The following is a 21469-nucleotide window of genomic DNA, read 5'->3' as shown; positions in this document are numbered from 1 at the left end:
ATGAATAGAATATTCTTGTACAAAACTGGCTATCTCAAGTCTTTTTTTCTTTCCTTTTCTCTCCATACCCCCCCCCCCCACACACACACACACACACTCTTCGAAAGATACTGAAAATTTCACAGTTCTTTTTGGATCCATATGCTTCTTTAGTGCTCTCTATCTCCACTGGATTTAAAGAGCGTATACCGAGAATGATACAGTAAGGGCAGTTAGACTGACTATCTCAACTAAGCAGTTTATAGAATTACAGTTAATGACAGAGATGATGTGAGCTTGTAGTCTTGTTTTTTTTTCCCATGAATCCAGATTTTTAGAGATGGAGTATTAATAGACTTAGTTGTTTGTTTTGCGATGTGATTTCACTTTAAAAAGCCCAACAAAACACACATAGTAGTTGCTTATTTTGGTGAGAAGTGTAGTGGTAAAGTTATCCCTCTGTTGCAGGACAAACAGCGAGAAGGGGATGAACTGCCTGTTTTACAAGAAAGTAAATGCTACTCCCAGTTGTCATCTTTGACTATTCTGGAATGTACATGTGCTTAGATAAAGTAGTTAGCATATACAGAGAGAGAGAGAGAGATACATAGAGGGAGAGAGATCTAAATGTCTATATAAATCTATCACGGTAGAGGATCAGTAGATCAGACAGATCACACAGTTGAGAAGGAGCTTGGACTCCTGGAGGTGATCCAGTCCGACATCCTACTCAAAATGGGATTGCCGCAAACAACAGATCAGATTAGTGATGGCTTTGTCTACCCGGGTCCTGGGAAGTGGTGACCCACAGTTTCGTCCCCTCTGCTTTGCTGCCTCTCCAAAACTTTTGTCTCCTCTCTGACTTCCATGGAGGAAAAAGTAGTTACCTGCTCTGTCGTACTCTTTCTCTTACTAAAATTCAATCTTTACTTGATTCTTCCTCTAGAAGTTTTCTTTTTTGAAGATTGCTTTCACAGCTGTTGTGGCAAATTTGTTGCCTCTCAAGACAAATATTTCAACAAGAGTAGCAGAAAATACCTTCAGGACAGGATATAGGTGCTTGGCATAAGTATGTTTCTGAACCTGTGCAGCACCTGCTTTCTGTTAGCTGTATGCCTCAAAATGCTGTCGGGCAGCACTGAAAGGCTGATGAGGTCTTGAGTTGAAAGTGATGAGTGTTAAAAGCATTACAAATCATTGTGTAGACAGAGACCAACAATTATTTCCTAGTCTTCAATCTTCTATAAGGAATTTAAAATATTCTTCAAAATCTAAAATCTAGTTACATTGTTACAGTGTGAGGAAGTTAGCAATTCACAGGGATAGTCTAATCTCTAGTGTTTTGCCAAGTTTTGTTACTGGTCACCATTTGCATCTTGAAGTTGTAACTTGCTCCAGTTATTTAAGCTGGTTTTTTTTTTTTTTTTTTTTGGAGACTGGATCAAGAAGCCAAAGAGCAGAGAAGAAGTGAAATGCTGCAGTCCTAATTTTTTTCTCCCCATTTTTACTGCGACAGACATATGTACATACTCTCAATTGTGAGATGAACATTTTTAGTGGGATAAAGAAGTATTAGTGGTAATTGAGTAAGTATAGTGCATTAATATATCTGGGAATCATAGGCATTATTTATTATAGGAAAATGGTTATGAAGATGTCTTATGATATGCTTAGAGTTAAATTTAATAGGGAAATAACTTTATTTCCATTTCATATATAATTTATGTGAATGCCAAGTAATAAAAAAGCCAATTTAGAAAATTAGAATATTGAGGGATGATGCCACTTCAGACTTTCCCTTTTTCCCTGTCCCACTCAACTGCTGCTCCTCAGCCAGTCTGATCTCACTGGCAGACTTGACCCTAGGGACGTACCTACAAGGACCTCCACCGCGAGGTTAACACTGCTTTTTCCTGCTTTTCCTAGGCTTTGGGACACATTCCCTTGCATAGCCATTCCTTCTCCTGAGTGCAGGACAACCATGAATACAGCTGTGGTGTTGTGTAGAGAGGGAGAGTGCTGCCAGTTTCCATTCCCTCATCTTCAGTCCATTCTGCTGGGATACGTAGGCCTTTCATGTCACACCAGTCCTGGGGAGAGGGGTCTCAGTTTGTGGAAGAGTCATAGGATGGTATAGCCCAAAGAGGAGCTGTGCCAGTCATAGCTAAGCAGGGCAAAAGAATACAGGTAATGTCCAGTACCTAAAGAATTTGGTATTAAAATTATTCAAACTCTACAGAATATTACCTTATAAACAGTGTAAAGCAGTATGATCTAATCTTATTTCTTCTGGAGTCAGTGGCAAAATTATACTTGCAGAAAACAGTTTTGGGAGATGATACAAGCTGTTCTTTAATTGGGTCCCATTAGTTTGTTGTGCATACTTGGGAGTAGATAGTGAGTTATGATTGAGAACATCAGAACTGGCTGTGAGAAGTTTCCTGTAAAATCATGGAATAGATTCTTGTCTCTCCCATTTTGCATGAAGTTCTTAAAGCAGGGACAATACTGGCTTCTGGCACGGATGCTCTGATAGGATTAGGGTGAAACTCAAGAAGAGCTCAGTGCTGTGTAATAGTGAATTTCTCTTGACTTTTACAAATTCTGTCGATTTCATGACACTGCCTAAAAATTTGGAGTTTTATTTAAATATGGAGTTTTCATAGAGGTGAACTCAGGTGTGATCTCTCTCATACTGTAATATATAACTGTTTACGTGTTTGAGAATTGTGTAGTTTTTAAGTGCAAGACTGTACCAGTCTTGCAGTTTCTTAGGATTCAGTAGTTCTGAACTATGTAGAATTTATACATCAATAGTTCTGAAAATGTGTGGAGATTCTGAAGTTTCTTAAGAATACTGTTTTAAACATGAAATCAGAGGCCATGTGAAGTTCTATCTGGTAAACAGCTATGGCGCATTACACACTCAGTGTCAGTAAGGTTTTGCCAGCATTAAAGGGGCCTTTAATAGTTTTAGAGGGAAAGATACTTGGCTCACGCTTATGCCCAAAAGCATGTCTGCCTCTTCATTCTTCTGGGAAAGTAATTGTGCTATTCGATAAGGTGATTTAGGTACTAAAGCCCTGGCTTTTTCATTCTGTAAAAGGAGAGAGACTGTGTTACCAATATTAGCATATCACAAAATTACACATTCAAAAAAATGTGCCTCTTCTTGTTTGAGGTTATATGACTTACGGTTACTGGGAGAAGCAGCAGAATAACGAACAATGCTGGGTTTTGAGGCTTTGAAGCTGGCAGACTTGCTGTGTTGCTTGTGTTGAAGACTGCTGGCAATATTAATATTTTTCATACATCAGAAACTCCTTAAAAGCTTTACTTTAAACATGACTGTAAACTATAATTATGTGGTGGGTTGCGCCTGGCTGGAGACCAGGTGCCCACCAAGCCGCTCTATCACTCCCCTCCTCAGCTGGACAGGGGAGGGAAAATACAACAAAAGGCTCGTGGGTCAAGATAAGGACAGGGAGAGATCACTCACCAATTACTGTCACGGGCAAAACAGACTCGACTTGGGGAAAATCAGTTTAATTCATTACCAATCAAATCAGAGTAGGATAATGAGAAGTAACACCAAATCTTAAAAACACCTTCCCCGCACCCCTCCCTTCTTCTTGGACTTAACTGCACTCCCGATTTTCTCTACCTCCTCCCTGCCAGCGGCACAGGGGGACGGGGAATGGGGGTTGGGGTCCGTTCATCACACGTTGTCTCTGCCGCTCCTTCCCCCTCAGGGGGAGGACTCCTCCCACTCTTCCCCTGCTCCAGCGTGGGGTCCCCTCCACGGGAGACAGTCCTCCACGAACTTCTCCACCGTGAGTCCTTCCCACGGGCTGCAGTTCTTCACAAAGTGCTCTGGCATGGGCCCCTTCCACGGGGTGCAGTCCTTCAGGAACAGACTGCTCCAGCCTGGGTCCCCCGCGGGGTCACAAGTCCTGCCAGCAAACCTGCTCCAGCGTGGACTCCTCTCTCTCCATGGGGCCACAGGTCCTGCCAGGAGCCTTCTCCAGCACGGGCTTCTCACAGGGTCACAGCCTCCTTTGGGCATCCACCTGCTCCGGCGTGGGGTCCTCCACGGGCTGCAGGGTTGTGGCTGTCTGCTCCACCGTGGCCCTCCATGGGCTGCAGGGGGACAGCCTGCCTCGCCATGGTCTTCACCACGGGCTGCAGGGGAATCTCTGCTCCGGTGCCTGGAGCACCTCCTCCCCCTCCTTCTTCCCTCACCTGGGTGTCTGCAGAGCTGTTTCGCTCTCATATTCTCACTCCTCCCTCCGGTTGCAGTTGTGCAGGGTCCGCCCCCCCCCCCTTCTTAAATATGTTCTCCCAGAGGCGCTACCACTGTTGCTGATGGGCTTGGCCTTGGCCAGCGGCGGGTCTGCCTTGGAGCCAGCTGGCATTGGCTCTGCTGGACATGGGGGAAGCTTCTAGCAGCTTCTCACAGAAGCCACCCCTGTAGCCCCCCCCGCTACCAAAACCTTTCCATGCAAACCCAATACAACTTAGATAATAATCTCTGAATGATAGACATGCTGTTGGAAGGTTTCATCCTTTAAATTGGCCAAGGAGGGGTGTTAAGTATTCAGGTCTTAACACGCGGTGGAGTTTTTTGTTTGCATTTCTAAAGATCTGCAGAGTATTCCTGTAAAATTGAAATGACAGAACTCAGACAATTAGCAAATTCTTACTCCTTAACAAAGTTATTTAATCATCTGTTTTTACTCTGCAGCTGAGATTGCAGCTTCTGGCTGAATAAGATTTAGAATCTGGTACAGGCATACCAAAAATAGTTTTACTCTTGGTAGTTTTAGCATCCAAAAGCAATGGAGTAAGGACAGCAGATATTTTTGAGGTTTGTATATCTTTCAGGTACTCATTCAGGTGACTAGTTCATGCCGCACTCCACTGTGAGAGATTAATAGATTATTTTTTAACTTTCTAAAATCTCTGCAGTTTGGTACTGAGTTAACAGTTTTTATTTTGGAATAAAAACTGCTGTGTATTTCATATATTTGCTGTGTATTGCTTAAACTGCAATAGTTTAAGTCAGTACAATGGAGGAATTTCACTTGAGTGTGACAGTGAGAGGTTCAGGATAGTTGTCTAATGTTGTTTACGTTATGTAAATTGATTTTACACCTTTAATGATTCACTTTGTTTCTTGATTGCCTGCATCTGCGATTAAGTTTTAAAGGATCTCTTGGCAGTCATGGCAAAGAATGATCATGAATTACTCACGCCCCTGCTTTAATATTGAATGCTACAGACAAATGTGTTTGCTTTTATGCTTTTATGTTTTCTTTTCTTTAAATTCAAAGTTGGTGTCTTCAGCAAGTAAAGATTAAAGCTGCTTTGGCAATATAGGTAATAGTTGAAACAGTTTCATGAAACATGCTACTGTTGAAAATTGGAGTTGTTGGAGTTATGTTTTGTATAAATGGTTGTATTTCCCTATTCTGAGCATGTTGACATTTTATGTTTTTGTAGTGGTGGAAGAAGGATTGTGGGAGAATGGGCTTTCCTATGAGTGTAGGACCCTGCTCTTCAAAGCAATTCATAATCTTCTGGAAAGGTAAGAAAAACTCTATTGCACTCAAATATTTCATTTTGATATTTAAAATAATGCAGGATACCTGCAGACCATTTATATTATTATTGATCTTAAACTACATTTTTTTAGAGGTAGAACTTCAGTGCGAGAGATGCAGGATAGAGGTGGATCTCTTAAGTTATTGACTCTGGTAATGTGTCATAAAATCCTGTGCGGACTAATTAAATGCTCATACAAAGAATAATGTTGATATATATTTCTACTTGCATTCTTGTTGGGGAGCTGTTTCAAAAGCAAAAGAAAAAAGCTTTCACCTTCTTGAGGTGTTTACAGAGAATAATTGTGTCTGACCTCCAACCCCTTTGACGAGGTTAAATAGTACATATCTTAACAGATAACATTAAAAGATCTTAACTCTGTTCTTCCAATCATCCTAGTTACGTGCATGTCACAATTTGACTAAATTTGTGCACAATATTCATGGTGAAGTTTAACAGTTCCTGGCTCTGACAGGCCTAATGTGTCTTAGCATTGCTTTCTTCAGTAGAGCAAGCAGCGAAAGCAAAAAGCAGCCACTAACGAGCACTAGACTCCAACATACAGTAAGGCGAGCAAGCCCCACGGCAAGCACAGGCGCCTGCCGATTAATGGCTAAACAGCAATAACAGCTATAAATTTGGTCTAGCACATTCCAATCAAACCTGTCGTTATCTTGAACCCTTTGAGGCCCATGTTGGACACCAAAAAGGACTGTTGTGGTTTAACCCCAGCCGGCAACTAAGCACCGCACAGCCGCTCGCTCACTCCCCCCCGCCCCCGGTGGGATGGGGGAGAGAATCGGAAGAGTAAAAGTGAGAAAACTTGTGGGTTGAGATAAGAACAGTTTAATAATTGAAATAAAATAAAATAGTAGTAATAATAATGATGATAAAAGAATATACAAAGCAAGTGATGCACGATGCAATTGCTCACCATGCACTGACCGATGCCCAGCCAGGCCCCGAGCAGCAGCCCTCCCAGCCAGCTTTCCCCAGTTTCTGTATTGAGCATGACGTCCCATGGTATGGAATGTCCCTTTGGCCAGTTGGGGTCAGCTGTCCTGGCTGTGCCCCCTCCCAGCTTCTTGTGCACCTCCAGCCTGCTCAGTCGGTAGAGCATGGGAAGCTGGAAAGTCCCTGACTGGTGTAAGCACTGCTTAGCCACAACTAAAACATCCATGTGTTGTCAACATTATTCTCATCCTAAATCCAAACCACAGCACTGTACCAGCTACTAGGAAGAAAATTAACTCTATCCCAGCTGAAACCAGGACAACTACTTAGAGTGAATAAAAGTATAAAAATGAAATTCCCAGTCTAGAATGTTTACTAGTTCTTTTGTAGCTTTGCAGTATAAAAAGGAAAAATAATTTTATATGTGTTTATTAGTCTGTGGTACCCAGCCAACTGACTTCTAAGTATGACTCCTAGTGGATATCTTTATTCATTGGACCTTTTTAAGCTTGTGAAGTAAATTTTTAATTATTTTTTTAAAAAATAACTTAATTGAAATCAGTTGGCAGAGTTAGCAGAATTGTTCTGTCCAGCTGTGACTGAAGAGTTGTCAGAGCTCTCTTTCTTTCAGCAATAGTCTTTGAAATACAGTTGGTCAACACACATCAAATGTTTGCTAAAGCCTCATTTCGTGTCGCCGTAAGCTGTTCTGACTCATGCCACAGTCTCAGCACTTTGCCCTTGGAGATGAGAGTCCCACTGCTCTCTTGCCCCGTGCTGAGAGCAGCTCCGAGGCGGCTGCGGTGGCGGGGCTGGCTGCAAGCGGGGCCTTGCTCCGGAGCTGGGCAACTGTGCTAACCTGCTCTTCAGTGGGAGCTGCCGCGGAGGCACGCCTTCAGGAATGCCCTTGTTTTAGAAGTCTTCTAACGAAATAGTTGTCAAGGTGACTCAGGATGATGGTTTACCAATATCTATCCAGTTAGCCACCTCATTTTTACAGTATTAGAGCTGAGTTTATTTTAAATTATACACTTTTTGGGTTTTTTTTTGTTTGCCATACTAAATCTTAAGTCAACATCGTAATTATTTCATTTAAAATAATAGCAATAAATGTGTAGGCTTTATTAAAATGAGAAATAACACTTTAATTTTTAAAGACCCATTTTATCCTGTGTTTAGGAAAAGCTTGATTAATAAAAAAGTCTTGAATTTCTTTTTGATCTTACCAGAAAGTGACAGGGCTGTTGCCTGTGCTTGAAGTTATGTGGGGGTTTTTTGGTTTATTTTACAGTTAGTGAAGGACAGATTTTCTTCTCTCGGAAACCTGTTGTGTCCTGCCAAGATGCTATTTTCTTAGCGGGGCAGTCTGGTCTTTCTGACTAGCTACAGCTGTGGGTAATTCAGCTCGTACAAGGAGCGCTGGCCTCTGTGGGACGGGAGGCAGCGGGTGGGAGGAGGCCGCCAGCTGCCACGTGCTGCTCGGAACCGGTTCCAGCCGGTTCTGTCACACAGCAGATCTCCCGCCAGCCAGAGGAGCCCACAGCACCACGGCTCAGCCGTGTTCAAGGAAGAAAGCGGCAGCTTCTGGAGAAGGGGCAGGAAAAACTATTGTGGCAGGAAAACCTGGCGGCGGGAAGCAAATGGCGGCAGGAAGAACCACGGTGTAGGTGACCCCCCCACCTCCTCCTCCACCCGTCACCTCACCGAGGAGTTGGGAGGGACTGAGTGAAACCTGCAGTGAAAATTGTGACTAGGAAGAAGAGAGGAGAGGTGTTTGTTTTAAGTTAACCTTGGGAAGGGCAAGAAAGGGTATTTATGCAACTGTTTATGTTTGTGGGTTTTTTTTTTTCTCAGTACCCAAATTAGTGATCATAAGTTTATGTTAATAGGCGATTTAGAAAAATGTTAGAAGATCTGAGGAAGTAATACTCAAAATATGATGGTATTATTTCATAATCATTAGTGTGCCCTTGTCAGGTCATTTTTTTTCATAGAAAAATCAGAAATATGAGAGGTCAAGTGACAGTGAAATGCTCTAATAGCTGTATTGCTTAGGAAGAAAATATCACTCAGCCTTAACTAGAGAAATGAGCCATGGCGTTCAGAGTATTTCATGTCCTTATTTCATATGATTAAATAACTGCTTTTAAGTATATACTCGTTTGGGATTTTATGACCAGCTTTTCTTTTTTTTTACGCAAGTTCATTGTTACAGCTTACTGTTAAAGACTAGTTGCCATTGAGTGCTTATACAGTTGTACTGTCATTAATTGTTCACTCGGCCAAATCTTTGAGATCTATGCTTCTGCAGTCATGTTTCCCATTTTGTATGGGATTATACCTTCAATAACCTGTGATTTAGTTTAGCGTGTGAGGGTTGGCTGATTTTTAAGGCCAAGTCTAGCCATGAAGTCTTTTTTCTGGGAAAACAGCATTAGATTGAGGCAGTTAAACCTGCTATTGTGAGATGTGATAATGTGGCATTAGAGTGTGTGTGGGGGGGGAGAGGTTATTATTTTTTTTGCTTGTACAGATTATTTTCTTTAGGGGACTGATGTAAACTTCACAGAGTTCCTTTTGTTTGTATAAAGTGCGCTGATGCTGACAGACTTTCTCTGATAGCAAATATTTCCTAGGGGAAACAGTTGCTGAAGCATACTTCTTTTTTTCCCCACCAGCACAAGAGCAGTGTCTTTAGATCTCTGCTGGTTTAGCTTTCATATTCGGTTTAGCATATTGGTATATTCAGCTGAGCTGGATTCTTTTTGCTTTAATTGAGAAAGTGCTGTTAGAATTTTCTTTAGCCTAGCTTTAACTTTGGAAAACCCTGCCAAGTTTATACAGAAGAATTAGGAGCATATTAGTACCTACATTATCTGTCATCCATTTCCTATCTATGTCTTCTAGGTATGCTTTTGAAGTATAGATCACATAGGTTTTTTTAAACCTTGCAGAATGTACTTTCCCAGAAGGTTTCATGTGATTTTTATTTTGTTTTGTTTTGGCTAATTTCTAGCAACTGCTATAGACATAAACTATTGGAAAACTTTGAAGAATGGAGAAGTATAGTTCTTCCATCTAAATAAATAAATACTGATTAGACATGAAATGTATAGGGGATTAGACATGAAATGTATAGGGAAAGCTCGTTTATTGCTCGTAATCGTAAATAAACCACTAGGAACAAATGACCAGTTTTTCTGAATTTTTGAATCATAAATATTTACCTTTCTGGAAAATATTGCTTCATAACAAGTGTCTGTATGTGATCCCTTGGGCAGTATGTTCAACTGCATGTTTAATGTATGAAGCATACTTAAATTGTGTTGGCATATTGCTAGTGTGATTCATCTGTACAGGTGGACTTGGAAAGGCATCAAGCACTCCTTAACTTGTCGGCCTAAATTGCTTATTGATCACTTTGCATCCTCACTGTTTGGTTTTTTTTCCAAAGCCACAGAATATACGGTTTCTGTAAAGAAATTGTGCCCTTCTAAAGGGACCACAGAAAATAGGTAACTTATTGCTCTAAATTTAGTGACGTGGGAGTATGTTTGTTGGAGTGAGGTTTTCTGAGAGAGGAAACAGTAATTATGGAAGTTTCAACACCTGAAATCATGCTGTGGACCATGTGAAGGAAAAATGGTTCATTGTTAATATTTGGTTAATACAATTTCCTGTCATTCATATACTATACTGTGCCATTTACATGCCACAAATACAGGAATGCATATTCTTTATCATGAAGTCTGAGAGAAACAGTGTATAGAAAAGAATCAGTTCTATGAATTGTCTTTGTTCCAGAAGAGGAGTTTGAAAAATAGGATGATAGCTCATTCAGCAAAAAGAGTAGCATGGAGCAGAGAAAATCCTGTCAGAGATGAGGGGAAAATGCATATGTGAAGATCAGCATCATGAGATTGGACAGTGATTCTCTGACTAGTGTGGGAAAGTAGAAAGTGGCAAAGTTACATGGAACCCAGAAGCTACAAAGTTGATTTCAATATGATAGAAATTCAGCTGCTTAATCCCTTAGATTTACTGTCTTCAAAGACTGCGTTTAATTACATCTTAAGATGTAACTAGTAATTGTTGCTGTAATTATTTTCTAGGTGCTTGATGGATAAAAACTTCGTAAGAATTGGAAAATGGTTCATAAGACCCTATGACAAGGATGAGAAGCCTGTTAATAAAAGGTAAGGTGATCTCTATAGCAAGTACTGTTCCTGTCAATGTTGTACGTTGCATGATGGTAATTTGATGCTGCATTTTGGTGGTAGTTTTTGTACTTCTTTTACCATGTAACAACACAGATGCTATTTGTTCACGTCAGTAATACATAGAAAGCAATTAAGTAATTTTTCAGGTCTTGTTATGATAATTTAAGATGAGAAGGTGAGGTTGGTATTTATCCCTTAACTCCACAGAAATACCACTTTTTTTTTTTTAATTATCTTTTGAATAGCATCTGCCTGTTTCTCTCATTATAGAACAGAATTCCAGGTAGTTATAACAAATGATTTGAATTTCTGGACACTTAACCCCAACCTGACATTTTAAGCAGTAAAATAAGTAGTATATAGATTTGCTTATCTGTTTTCTCTAAAGACGCCAGCCTTGATACAAAGCTTTCACTGGTTAGGCAGACTGACAACTCAGACCTGTATGTCTGATTAATGCGCTTCTCTTGCAGCAACATAACCGTGGAAAAGGGCTAGCTGTCTCCACTTGCTCATTGCTATTTCCTCTCCTAGCTCTAAAGGTTACAGTGTTCTCAGATCTTCTGGTACTTGCATTTATAGTCATCCACTAAACAAGTTCTGTCAAAAATAATCTGAGTTAAGCTGAAACACAGATTTCTCTAACGGGAATCATTTTGACGGTACTAGGTTAGGAAGTGACTAAACATGCAGTTACGCTGGAAGATTTGAAGGTAATGAGCAAGTAGAGATGAAGTGAGGTGGCAACTTCTTCATCCAGCATAGCTACAGTCACAACAGCATGTCTGATGGCAGCTGTAGTACAGGTGGAAATCATTCTGTAGATCTACATACCTTCTCCCTCTCATCTCTATCTCACTGCATCGTCTTAAAACAGCAATGTCTCACCTCTGTTACAGTGTAATACTACAAATGGTTGGCTTCATTCTGTAACAGACTTTGTGTTAACCAAGTACTTCCAAACAGCAGTTGTTTTTAAGATATAATGCAGTAATTAAACATGCATTTGTCTCCTTTCTAAAAACAGAAAGCATTAACTTAGCATGGGGATCTCTCTTTTTTTTTTTTTTCCCCTATTTACTCTTTGTGGCTAAGTAGACTTACACTGTGTATGAGTAACCTTTGATTTCACATGGATCTAATGGCAAAAAGCCATTGAAAGGTCCAGGTTTTTCCATACCTTTCTCTGTCCTGGCTGTACGTAACGACCTTCCTGCCTCGTGTTTTCTCTGCTGCTTTTCTGATCACACCAAGATCTAGTTTAATTTTCTGGAAGATTAATTCCCTAAAGTGACAAAAGAAGTGCTGTCTTTTCCAGCTTCTGGAAAAGGGAGACAGCTCCTTTCAGCAAAAGCTATTTGTTTTATCAACTTTACTGCAGCCTTAGTGCTCAGATTAAATGTATTTGTGAGTCTCATGTCTGTTCCTGGTGTGTATCAATTTAAGAACTGAAGCATCTGATACAGTAGACGGTGTCTGTTGAAAACAGCAGCAGCACTGACATGGAAGGTATCGTTACTTTAGAATTCTGGCAGATTAGTAGGTCCTGTGTCTTACTTATAAGTATGTAACACCGAATCACTTGTACAGTGAGGTGATCTGTAGAGGATAATTACATCTGTAAATATACATACAGTATGCACATAAATAACTGGTCTGGAACATGTTACAAAAAATGAATTCATGTTGAACTTAAATGGTATTTGAACTGACATTTGTGTAGAGAATTTTAGGGTTGAAGGCTAGACTCTTGATTTTAAGAAGATAATGTTTGTTGTTGGTTTGTGTGGGTTGTTCGTTTGTTTTTTTATACAATACTTGTCACTATAGATCCTATGGATATACATCATATTAAAAGCATTTATTTAGCAGTAATAACTTGTGGCTTAATCTGAGATAGGTTTTGTGTTGTTTCAGGTTGTTAATTTTTCTGCTATAAACATATCATTGGAGTTAACTAATCTTACTCAAAGATGGTAGTAAAGATTGCAAAAGTTGACAGTAGAGTCAACTGTGGACAGGAGCAGCAAAATAGCAGGAGGCTTTGGGGACAAAGTTGTCCAGGCATTTTTTTATTTAATCGTTTAAGCTTGCTTTCTCAGTATAGCACAAAAAACTATCTTTACACAAATTAAGTGATTCATGTTATTCCATATAAATTCTTTGTGAAACTCTTGCTCTAAGCAGCCGCTTGCTATAGATAAAGCAATAAGGAGCAGTCACAGGAAGAAGAGGCCAACTGAGCGTGTTTAGGTATTTTAGCACTGTAATGCCTTTGTAACCAAAAAAAGTGGTATTTTAAAAAACAGTAGCTAAACCTGTTAATATATAAAATACTAGGAGTAAGTTGCAGATATGTACAGTGATTGGGTTGAAGTCTGGGAACAGGTAATCCCTGTTTAAAATGCATGCACTATTCTCTTTGAATGGGGAAAGAGATAGATAGATAGATCTATATGGATATATACCCACCTTGAATGGATAAAAACTGAGCAGGTGTCATTCTGGCAAAGAAATACAAATGGTTCCAAAGTCTGCTTTTATACTTCTACTTGTGGCAAAGTTAGTCATCTCAAATTTCCAACATCCTGCGTTACTAACTTCATTTTGGGAATATACTGAAAAGTCTTGGGCTGGGTATAAACAAACAGGGAAGGAGTTAAAACTCATGCGGCTGGCTTTCAAGGAGTAAATTCATTCAGGGCCTGTGATTTTTGTGAATGGCATTAAAGGAGAAGGGCGGGGAGGTCTGTGATTTTTAGAATGAAGTCAGAGATGAAGTAGAGCATGGCAGTGGCCGTGACCTAGTTAGTTCTGAGATGTGAAAAGGAGGTCTAAGAACAATAGATGACCTTCCGAGGCAGTATTAGAAACAGTATGCAAGATGAGCTTTTCTGGTCTTTTCAGGAGGAGTGAGGGGACAGCAGAGGGAGTTACAGACAGATCTGTATATGGTTTTGTTTTGCTTACGGTGCAAACCAGATGCTTTTGCCAGGAAGTTTAGCACAGAACTTGTGGGTTTTCTTTCCCGAGTATCTTTAATATTATGCGTCACTTACAAAATAATTCTTCGTGTATTATTGTCTGTTCTACAGCAGTGTGTGTCTAAAATATGTTTCCACGCTACCGCTGGAAAATGGCAAACTTGCTTATTTATCTACACAACTTCCTAAAGGAGATCTGTATGTTTGGACTGTACAGAATTTGTCTGATACAAGGCATTGGTAGTGCCTTCCACTGTGTGGTGAAAATTCATCTTCACAGTCTATTCAGAATCACTTTCCAAGTCTTGTACGGGGTTTTTTGGTTTCGGAAAGCACCACCATAAAACGTTAAACATCTTACTGCCAAAAAAATTTATGACCATCTTATGCAAGAACCTTTGCTAATTATTTTAGTGATTGTTTTCTTGGTGTGTAGTAGGAAATTGGGGGGGAGGAAATCAGTTTGTTTTGAACTGTATGAGCAATTTAACGTAAGTTGTTAAGCTGTTTTTAATTTGCTTAAATGTAAAGAACGTGAAAAAAATTGTTGCTTTTTGTAGCTTAAATAACTGATGGGTCATCCCCATCCCCAACCATCCCTCTTCCAAAAGTCTGTTAGGTTTTTTTCAGCCTTAAGAAGAAAAAAAGTTCCATCAGTAAAATATTTTGAAGTAGAGTTTGTTTCTTTTTTTGTTACTAGGTGAGAAGCCTGGAAGATAGGAGTGGTATCTAGATAGCCACGTTACCCTCTGTACACTTGAAACAGTGCAGATGGAAGAGTGGAATTACAGTTAGGCTGTAATGAAATACAGTTCCCTAATTTCAGTTTCCAAACAGATTTCTGTTTGTTACTGTCCCATAAGACAGTTGATCATGACAACCTCATGTGATGCTGATAGAATATAGAAATTTCTGAGTTACGAGTGCATGGGCTGGATCTTAATAAATACAGTATCCTAAGCATTCACATGTCAACTCTCCCCCCTAATCTAATCCATGAACTTTTACCACTGTAACAGAGTTCAGTCAGTACATTCATATCCAGTTTTGCTCAATAGCTGTGTTCATTTCTTTGCAAGCATCAAAATCACGTGCCATCAAAACTTGAAGACTGCAGCCACTTTAAGCACTGCTTCCTCTGTGAGATCCTGGAAATTATCATTGCTTTCAGTTCCCTGGGAGCAGTCATAGAACTTATCCAAGGGATATCTAGATCAGTGATACCAAAATTGACATTCAGCATTGTTGCAAGCAACGTTGCAAGCTGCATTCACCTTCTGCCATGCTAGGAACTCCTGTCAGTCAGTATCTTCATATGAAAACATCAGATTTAGTGAGCCCTAGAGAAGAACTGCAGCGCTGTGCCAGGAGGAATTGGAAACTAGTGGAACTAGTGCCTGTCTAAGGCTGGAGCACCTTGTCTGAATCTGATATGGAGGTTTGGTCCTGGCACGCGACATTACACAGATAATGTCTTTTGGCAAATGGTATTAAGGTGTTTCATTAAATGATGACATAATTCAGTAAAAGCATGGTAAAACAAGTTTAAGTGATCTACTTAAATTTTTAATAAGACCTGAATTCCTCAGCTGAGAAACAGTAACTGATTGATTGTGCAGGTACAGCTCACTGCAGTGCAGTGAGAATGTTTCAGTCTAAAACTGGACGGTTTTATTTTCTTGAATTTGAGAAAAATAAGCCATATAAATTGTTTTAATTCTGCAAGTTTGTGTACTTGTATTTTAACCATGTTTTAAAAAATTCAGTAACATGATCGTATGTGTTTCTTGAAAATAGTGTATAGTGATACTACAGTAATATGTATGTACAGTGTTGCCAACTAACACCATCATAAATGAGGAAAGACTAGGAAGGAAAACAATAAAAATCAATCTGGTTTAATTTTAAATAATGTGTGCTTATTCCTGACTTGTCAAAATAAATGTGATAGAAATACTGAGTAATAAGAAATACTGCATATTTTTCAAGAATTCTTCCTACCCCTGTAAAAATAAGCTTTTCTATTTCAGTTTAAGAGGCTTAGTTCCCAGACAAATATTTTTATATTTTTGAGGTTTAGTCTGAAATGTTATGTTCATCTTTGCTGAGTTTCTTCTCAGTCTTACTTATGGTTTCAGTAAAATCATACAGCAAGCTAGTATATTATATCAGTGGTTGGTTGGTTGGTGTTGGGTTTTGTAGTTTGTTGTTTTTTTGTTTTTTTGTTTGGGTTGTTTTTTTTTTTTTTTTAATTCGTAATCTTGTGTGTGCTAAAGCTGACTTAATTCTTACCTACTCTGAAATACTGGGTAGTGTACCCAATGGAATACGGTCTGCATTCATATTTTAGCAGAAGGAATACATATAAAATGCAGATTATAAAAATAAGGGGTTTCACATGCATTTTTCAGCAAAAGCTGGTGTCATTGATACCAGTATGCTTATATTTATAAATATGTTTTAAAGTAATTTAATATAATTATATTCAAGCATATTAATCTAATACCATTAATAAATATAATGTATTTTTATGTTTATGGACAGAAGACAGTAAAACATTATTAACTTGGGGTTACTTAAGGGTACTATTAAGATAGTTTGGGAAAATGCTAGTCAAGCACTACCATTTTAATTACTATTATCTATTGCAGATATACACTACTGGTAGTCTTGGGTTATTTTGTTTGTGTCATATTCCAGGAATCTTGTATGTAAAATTCTTGATTGAAAATGTTAGCACACTGCAGGAAAAAAGCATTTTGGACTGAAGGTCTTAATGTTCATGGGCTTTATTACCAAAGTAACTTTCTAGATAAGCTATAAATTAAGGAGTGTTCTGTATTCAGTTGTCTGATGTTTTTTGTTTAATAATGAAAATAATAAAACAGTATTTTATAAGAGATAGTAAGAACTCTCACAGAGCATACTGTAAAATTTTCATTGAATATATTAAATATATGACCCAGTTTGCATTACCTCTGCATAGCTCTACATTATGGTATGTGGCTACAGCCGTTATTTTTTATGAACGTCCTTCAATAAATGGAACAGGAAGCTAGATTGGTATACTTGTAGCAGCTACCACTGAGGACTGCTTTCTTCATGATAATGACCCAACCTTTTCATCTTCCTTTCCTGGGGTAAGAGCATTAAAAAGACAGTGGCAAAGCAACCCCAGGCACCAATTCTTCAGATTCCTTGACCCTTGCCAATCAAGATAAAGTCCTGGGAACAATAGAAAGACTCCCTACGTGGCGTCATTGGTAAGATGTCACTGGAACAGTGACATGAATGGTGCATATATCCACTTCAGCTAATTCAAATGATGCTGTAGAGTGTCCTACACAGCTGTTTGCTGAATGCATGGAACTGAGACAGACGGCTGAGGTAAAACGTAAGGGATGTTGATAGGTGTGCCACTGGTTGTTCAGTCCTGTGTTATTTTGCGTTTTGTTGATAGACATGAGTTTGAAATTCCTTCTTTGCAAGTATACCCTTGTCTTGGTAACAGGGGTTATACTATTGCAGTGACCTCTTTGTATGGATGCAGCATTATCTCAAAACTGGACTGCTGCTAATGAGATGTATTGTGGTATTTGCACTGTGTGTTTTGGAGTGCCTGTGTGTCTCTGGCAGCCACAATGTAGATTGTGGCTCCCTCATTTCATACAGAAATTCCAAAATGTGGGCAGGATGGTATGAGGCGGGAGGGTATGCAGCAGAATGGGCAAAGGTTGGTAGTCTGGCATGGCAGAATCTTGTAAAAGGATGTTTCTAAGCTCCAGTTGTTTGGCTCCTAGTGAGCTTCCAACACAGAAGCAAGATACTACTGACCAACATGTCCCAGTTTGAAATAAATTGTTAGCAGAATTCTTATCCCTTTCTCTCTTGAGAAAGAAAAATACCATCTGGCCCACTGTCTTTTAAAGGTAGCCTGTTTTCCTGTGCTGTACTTGAGCCGGTAGAAGTATTCAAGGTGCTGTCACAGAGTATCATGGAGCTTTCACAAGTTTGATTTTGGTGGGGAGCCTGAGACTTTGGATTGCCTTTCTCCTTCTGAAATACTCTGAATCCACCTATTTTCAGCATACATTTATAACTACCATTTCCTGGTAGGATTTTGAGGAAGCCAGGATATATGGAATATGTGTGTTGGGATATATGTGTTTCCATGTGCAGCCAGTTACACAGTTCAGGTCACCTCTTTCACCATTTTTGGGGATATGGCGGCATATGCTTTTGTGGATTCCAGTTTATAATGCAGATCAGTTACCTCTAGGATTTTGAAGTTAAGGATCTTTTTACTGATTTAATGAATGTAGGTGAACAAATAGATAAAGCTGCTCTTGTCATCTTTAACTTCTGGATTTTGTAAAACCTTCTCTTGTAGTTATTATTTGCTGGCAACATTTATTGTATATACAAATACTTATATATATAAGGTTACTGGAATGCCTATATACCTTCCAAATATTTGCATTATTTAATGTACTTGAGACTGTTATTTTTCACACTTTTGTAACTTTTTTAAAAGATAGTTGTTTAAACGGTTGAAATATTTTGGACTAGAGGTATACAAATGGCAAGTAGTTCAAGAAAATCAGAGTTGCATATTTCTGTTGTCTGTTTCTTTTCTTTTTTTTTGTGCCTTAATTTGTTTATATAGTTTAGAAGTGACTTAGTATCTTCATTAAGTGTTTTTTGGATACACTTGTGTCAGACACTTGAACTTCAATAATTATATATGAAGCCTGGCTTGATCAGGACTTGGTGACCAATTAGTGAAGTCCCACTAATGTTTAAGCTCCTTTTCTCATTATGCACTCACTATTGGCACTGTATATAAAGGATAAACTAAGTGCCCCTGATGTGCTGTTAATTAGATTTGTCAGGACTCCCAGTTGCACTGTCTGCCAAACACAAGTGTTGTCACTTACTGTATCAGTAATGAATTGACTTAAGGGCTTTTGTAGATATTTAGAGGGCCTTAGTTTTGAACACTTAAATCTGTTGCAACTATAATTGTAGTTACAGCTATAGCTCTGCTTATTGTACTGCAAGAATCTCCACAAACAAGAGATACCGGCTTTCTTGAATTTCTGAAAATCAAGCTGGATTTTGTGATTAAACTGATTTAAAATTCTTGTAGGCAGTATGTGGTCTTTTGAGTTCTGCAAAAACAGTGGCACTACAGGATTTGTTTTCAGTCCAATTCAGAAGTAAATACACTTCTTCCTATTCCCAAATAAAATTGGTGCCTAAAGCTAAAAAATTCTTCGATCTCTCTCCAAAAATAGGAAAGTAAACTTCAGTTGAAAGCAATTCCATTGAATTATTTCAGTCAACAATAATACCTTTTTCATTTATTTTTCTGACGCTTTCATACCTCTTTAAAATAACTTAATCTTGAAATACAACTTTGTTTCAGGACAGAGTTATCTAGGTTATTTATTCTGAAAGTCTGTTTTCTGAGACTTATGTTCACTTAAAAAATTTTTGCTAACCCTTATTTTCTGAAGACTCGGACTAAAATGGAATTGTACGGCAGTATGTTTGATTGATTGGGGTTTTTTCCCTTTTAGCCACTATGGAACCATTTCATTCTTGGTTAATCTGTCTGCTAGCACACCTTCAAGCATTAATGCCGTTTTTGCGATCTTGTTCATTTTAACTGGTTGAAATCACGATTTCAGACTCTCTTCTCGCCTTTCCATCCCCCAAATCTTTCTTTCCCAGTCTTTGTCTTCCTCTTAATCAGGTTTGGTTGCGTATACCTTTAGCGAGTTCTCTTGAATGTGAGCTGTAGCAGATGTTCTGTGCATCTCAGTAGTCTGTAGAAGAGTATTTAAAAATATTGCAAAATAATGTCATCTTTGTGCAATACCACACTATCCGTTAAGCATTGTGCAATCAGGTTGCTTGTTTAAGAAATCATCAGCTGATGTGATATAAATGGACTATTCTGTGGCTGATGTATCAAAAAAGTTATGGAAATGTTTACTTTTAAAAGATAATTGGCTGGAACCATTTATAAAGTTGAAGAGAAGGCTGAATTAGTCTTCTGAATGCTTTTAGGGTTTTGGCTTATGAAATTTTCAGATTCAGGATAATAACACAGTTTTAAAGTAGCTTGTCTTTGATATTAATTTACTGCTAGTTTAGAAGCTAGTGAACTTGTATGAATACTTGGTATATTGTATATAATCTAAATAAGGCTATATAAACCATTCTTCTGTGTAGGACTAGTAATACAAACAAACCTATGTTCTTCCTTTTAATAATGAACCAGTGAGCTGTAGGCCATCCTTTTCATGACCAAAATGAACATTGCAGAGGACCAGTCTGCTGATGTACAGTAATTATAGGGTGAATACATCTTAAAATAGATCATCATTAGTGAACTCTGTCAGCTTCAATTTACTTGGCGGCTGAGTAAAGCAAAATAAGTTCTAAAGTATGGCTCCAGTCCATTGTTGAAAGTACAGAAGTAGTGCTCGCTGAGGTTGTCGAGTTACTTCTTGCCACCTTTCTCCCTTCTGTTTGCTTCTGAAAGTTTGTTCTTTTCTCCTACATAGTCACTGTAACTGAACTCTGTTGTGAGCTCAGTACTATTTATTTTTAAACCTGTCTAGAATGGGAAGAGCTGCGGTTAGAGCAGTTAGGTTTGGTGGTACAAACTGGATAGAGTTTGATTAGTAAAGTGTACTAAGAAGCCACTGGTTGTTATTCTTGGATGCTTTCTGAGTGCATTGTAGCAAGAAATATTGACTGGTGACTAGGCTTTTACTTTTTGTCTTTGAAAAATCTCATATTGGAAAAAATCCAGCTTTTTCATTGGAAAGAGTGGGGCAGGATGGGTAGGGAGGAAGAAGTTCTGGCAACAGATGTGTGATCAGTTGCCTGCATACCTCCCTCAAACTGAGATTTTTGGGGTGGATTGTTGAGGAATTTTGTCATTTGAGAGCAAAACCTCAGGCAAAAGCCTCCTGTCCTCCTGCTCGGAGCTGCACAGTACACCTTGTTCCTTCAGTCTGAACTTCAGACAAGTTATATGTGGTCTAAGCCTGAGGCAAGGTGAAGAGCATGTGTGGAGCAAGTCATTTCTCAATCACAAATGCTGGGTAACTTTCAATGCTCTTAGTTTGACAGAGAAGTGACTCTGTATGTTCTGAGTGTATGCACTTATGAAGTTGAGAAATCCTGGACAAGTGAGCAAACACTGGATAAAAGTTTGAAAAAGAAACTGGAGCCACTTGCTGTGTTTGGGTCTGAGCTGACTAGATTCACTTTAGGTTGGATATATCCACGTGTATGGCTCTCTTGCTTCTGACTTACAATGTAGGCAGACCTCTTTCTCACACTGTCAGTCATAGCAGACATTATATTTATGTTAAGATTTCTTTCTGAAAAATCGGTAAACATAAAAAATACCCATAATAAATCAGACTGCATTTAGTCTCTCTAGACTTTACCCTGATAATAAAGCTAAGACTGAGTAATTACTAAGGAGTAGGTCTTTTTCCCAGGTGCCCAGCAAAGAGCTCATCTCTTCGAGTATTGACAAACTAATCTTCTTTGCCAATAATATGCTTCATACTGCCATCTACTGACATCACGTTTTGTCATTGCAGCAGGGGATCAAATCATGGCTTGTCTCAGTGGTAAAACATGTGGTCCAAACTGCTTTGTTATAATTATACCCCTGCAGATTTGCCATTATGATACTTG

The 21469-nt window shown here is 38.9% G+C and overlaps 1 protein-coding gene across 1 annotated transcript in view; it reads left to right on the top strand.

Moving 5' to 3' along the window:
* MED13L (mediator complex subunit 13L) overlaps positions 1 to 21469 on the top strand; it is a 206036-nt gene that overhangs the window by 91954 nt on the left and 92613 nt on the right. Inside the window, exons 3-4 of the mRNA XM_076353034.1 lie at positions 5482 to 5566; positions 10650 to 10733. Coding sequence (XP_076209149.1) covers positions 5482 to 5566; positions 10650 to 10733 — 169 coding nt within the window. The remainder of the gene's footprint in view (positions 1 to 5481; positions 5567 to 10649; positions 10734 to 21469) is intronic.

The sequence above is a fragment of the Aptenodytes patagonicus genome, chromosome 15, assembly GCF_965638725.1.
Source record: "Aptenodytes patagonicus chromosome 15, bAptPat1.pri.cur, whole genome shotgun sequence".
In the NCBI taxonomy this organism is placed as follows: Eukaryota; Metazoa; Chordata; class Aves; order Sphenisciformes; family Spheniscidae; genus Aptenodytes; species Aptenodytes patagonicus.
The sequence above is the reverse complement of the archived record's forward strand: the minus strand, read 5'-3'. Positions and strand labels throughout refer to the sequence as shown.